Source organism: Solanum lycopersicum, chromosome 3, assembly GCF_036512215.1.
Source record: "Solanum lycopersicum chromosome 3, SLM_r2.1".
Classification (NCBI taxonomy): Eukaryota; Viridiplantae; Streptophyta; class Magnoliopsida; order Solanales; family Solanaceae; genus Solanum; species Solanum lycopersicum.
This window is the reverse complement of record NC_090802.1, coordinates 65,180,181-65,183,944: the sequence shown is the minus strand read 5'-3', so window position 1 is coordinate 65,183,944 and position 3,764 is coordinate 65,180,181. Positions and strand designations below refer to the sequence as shown.

The window sequence follows — 3,764 nt, the reverse complement described above, 5'->3', positions numbered from 1 at the left end:
TTTCTACGCCAATTACGTAAATATAAACTATAGACTTCGTTAAATCTGTATGGTTATTCTCAGTACATCAAACAATAACGTGGTATGACTCAGTTCCAAATAAGTTGAGATAGACCATATGAACCCTTACTATATATGTGTGTCTGCTTCATTTAAGCTCCTGATCTGATCAATTCAATGTTATAAAACCTAGTTTACTGGCGGTAGAAGTTTTCTTCACTCTTACTAACATATACATATCTAACAAGTCTAGTAGACTCAAATTCAAGTACACTAACATGACTATAACTTAATTCCTAACTATTTGGTATCGCCTATATATAGCGATCTATCTCTCCTCTTATCTTTCTTTCACTTCCATGGATTCAAAGAGATTGTAGGTCGTTCAATACTAGTACCTTCAATATGATTTTAGTTCTACCTCGTCCCCTTTAACACTCACACTTTCAGGCTCATCTCAAGCGATCTTCTCATTTTATCTTATGTGTACTAGCTAGCTACTTGCACCTTCTATCACTTTTTAATTTTGTCTAATCTTCTATGACAATACATCCATCATAGAACTCATATTGATCTATGATGCTAATTTTATGGATATGTTTGACTTTAGAGGCCAATCATTAACTCCTATATATAAAATTTTGTTGATTTTTAATGCTATTGTATGTAGAGCTTGACTTTCATCACTTTGGTAAGATACCACTTCTATCACATAACACACCAATAGCAATTCTCTTGTTTTGTTTCAATCATCCTAACTATTTTGATTTTATGTGTCATATTTTTATCTATTAAATCATTCTCCTTGAACATTATGCCTGGTTATCTGAATCATTCGTAGTTCAATATTACCATTGTCACTGTTAGGTTGAGTAGTTTCTTGGTCCTAAGTTGATATACTTCTAGCAACTATATTCCATCTAATCTCACCTCAAGCTTATTTTTCCCTATGTTTCCGCTAATTAATACATGCGTTTTTCTCAATCATATTAAGATTTAATGAAGAAGTTAAAATTTTGGATTGTACAATATTACTATAAGATTTTCGAATCTTAATTTTTACTACTAATTTGTTCTATATATGTGTGGCATCTATCTTATCATGCAAATAATAGTTTTGGAATCCTTTTGAAACTTCATCAGAATATATATATGAGTGGACAGTTACCCAAACATTATCTACAGAAGAATTTTGACTTTAAGATATTAAGTTAATTATACGTATAATATATATGAGATGTATAGAGCCAATAACATATAAAAAAAACATTAACAATATCTTTGTTTTTTTTTTCTTAGTTAGGCATATATATTTTGGTATTGTATTTCATAAAAAGTATAGGTTATACGAGGGGATCGAACCTCACCTCCAACAAATTAAAGATAATTGTGTGATCTAGGACTTTTGTAAGAAGTCTTTTCACTTTATGATGATAATATTTTATTTTGATATAAAGTCAATTTTATGACTAAATGGTAAACTGTCAAAGAATAGAACTTCTTATCAATTAGTGATTAATGTTCCCGTCTTTAATGATTAATTATTAATGGACATACTAGTTATTTTTAGGTGTTTTTTCTTTTTCTTTTTATTGAGAATGACTTGAAAGATAAAGATGAGCTTATTTATAAGAAAAATACAAGTTGTTTTTTCATGGAATACACACAATAATAAAATAGACAAATTCATTTTACATTACCAACATGACCAAATAGCCTTCTTGTGAAGTTGCACTAAATCAACAAGAACTTCTTTGCCCTAATTAAGCTTCCCATAACTTCCCAGAATACTGGAAGTTCGCAAATTGATGCTGCAACACAAAAATATAAATAAATACTTGGCGATCGGGTTAATAATAATAATAGAAAAAATAATTTATTAATTAAATTAGTACATACCTCTTGAGAAATTTCAGTATTGATTTGGTGATAGTTGAACATAAATGGGCTCCAATTGCTAGTATCCACCAAATTAAAGTTATCAACAACATTCATATTATTATTATTATTATAGCCTTGAATACCTGATTGATGATCTTCAAATGTAGTATTCCAAGATCTTAATGATCTTGTTAAATCCTCATCAGCCATAGATTGATCACCATTATTATTATTATTCGTGTTATCATTTAGGCTTTTCTTTATTATTGTTCTTTCCCTTGCCCTTGCTCTTGCTTCTTTCCTTGATTCCTTTGCAACAACTGGATGAATTATTGCCCTACGAATCGACTTAACTTTTTTCTTCTGTTGCTTCTGAGTTTCTGCTGTATTAGTTGCAGCTGATTCGTCGATAACTTCACATGATTCGGCGGAAGGAGATGATACAGTAGCAATATTAGGATTTTCACTACCGCTGCATTTGTCTTTGTTAATTTTCTGAACCAGATCGTTCACCGCTGATTTTGACTTTGTGAGTAGCCATTCTACAGTTTTGCTGGCTTTATCGAACCCAAGCAAGTCTTGCAAATTGAAGAATTTGCGAGCAATTTCAAGTGATAGTCTCATTCTTCGGTCTCTTGGGCCATGTGCCGTGTTGATTTTGCTGTGTCTATCTTTCTTCGAAGGTCCTACACCAGCACTACCACTCGTAGTTCTCTTGTTGTTTTTTCTACGAATAGTACTAGTACTGCTACTACTCTTCTCATCCTTCTTGTTATTATTGCAGCTTTTTATGATTGATTGATCTTCTTCTATTTTATCTAGTTTGTCCGAATCAGCAGCTTCTTCTGCAGGAATATTGGTATTCTGATCGTAACTAGGTTGGATGAATTGAAAATCATGGAAATATTGGATGAATTCGGGTTCATATTGCATAGAAGGAGATGGAATATTAATGTGAAAGAAAGATGAAGAGCTGGAAATATTGGGGCTGTAATTGCTCGAAGGGTACATCTTTAAAAAAAAAAAAAAGAAACTGGTTGATAAGGACAACCTAGCACACTTGTATTGAAGTTGAAATAACCACAAACATCAGCTTCTTCAGTTTGACACTTTTAATAATCTAGCTACCTAGCTGCATCAACAAAAAGTAGGAAAAAAGAAAAGGTTATAAATTAATTAAAACTTTTTTTGAGAGAGACTCTTCATAATTCTCTTGGATATATAAATTTTGAATACAAAGATAGCACATAGAGAAAGTGGGAAAGGATATGTGGTTATTTTTAATTTTTTTTCAATATAATGATGATAATATAGCTTTTTGGTTGAGAAAGACAGGTGATTAAAAATATGTGGCTTTACATGTATGTTGCTTGGTGTGTGCTTAATTATGATAATAATAATAATAGCTAGGTATAGGTGTATATTAGTGGCTATTTTTGTGTTCGTGCAAGTATTAGCACTATATATTTAAGCTAGTTAGCTGGAATATATTAGCTAATGGGAGAGACATTCATGGTGGTGTATGTTCTTGTTGACAAAGAAAGAAAGATGAAGATAAAGAAAAGTCATGTTATGTTATTACCTGCAAAGGGACAAAGAGAGGTGTAATTGTACTTCCATCTTTTCAAAGGACCCCTATCTGCTATAAAGATAAAGAAGGCTTCGCTTGCACCAAAGGGTTGGTGTGAGTCGATGGTTACTGAAGTGGATAATTAGGAATCATGAGGTTTCACGTTTAAATTTTATTAGAAAAAAATTAAAAGAAGTACTACTGTATTTAGTAATTTCTATTCATTTATGAATATGACACATGTTATTAATAAGAGATGATAAATATTCTATGAAATTAGTCAAAATATGTTTAAATTGATGTAAACACCACG

At 31.2% G+C, this 3,764-nt stretch overlaps 1 protein-coding gene across 1 annotated transcript; it reads right to left on the bottom strand.

Annotated features, from left to right (window-relative positions):
• Positions 1 to 1,605: 1,605 nt before the first annotated feature.
• BRC1a (TCP transcription factor BRC1a) lies at positions 1,606 to 2,900 on the bottom strand. Its single transcript, NM_001246873.2, has 2 exons — positions 1,900 to 2,900; positions 1,606 to 1,811 (listed from the first exon to the last, which is right to left on the bottom strand). Exons 1-2 carry the CDS (start codon positions 2,890 to 2,892, stop codon positions 1,764 to 1,766), a joined length of 1,041 nt encoding a protein of 346 aa, NP_001233802.2. The 5' UTR covers positions 2,893 to 2,900; the 3' UTR covers positions 1,606 to 1,763.
• Between the last annotated feature and the right edge of the window lie 864 nt (positions 2,901 to 3,764).

Excerpts from the sequence above, each read along its gene's own strand:
- BRC1a (NM_001246873.2), bottom strand. The coding sequence starts at position 2,892 with ATGTACCCTTCGAGCAATTACAGCCCCAATATTTCCAGCTCTTCATCT. Across the intron at positions 1,812-1,899 it reads ATACTGAAATTTCTCAAGAG|CATCAATTTGCGAACTTCCA; the intron begins GTATGTACTAAT and ends TTTGTGTTGCAG.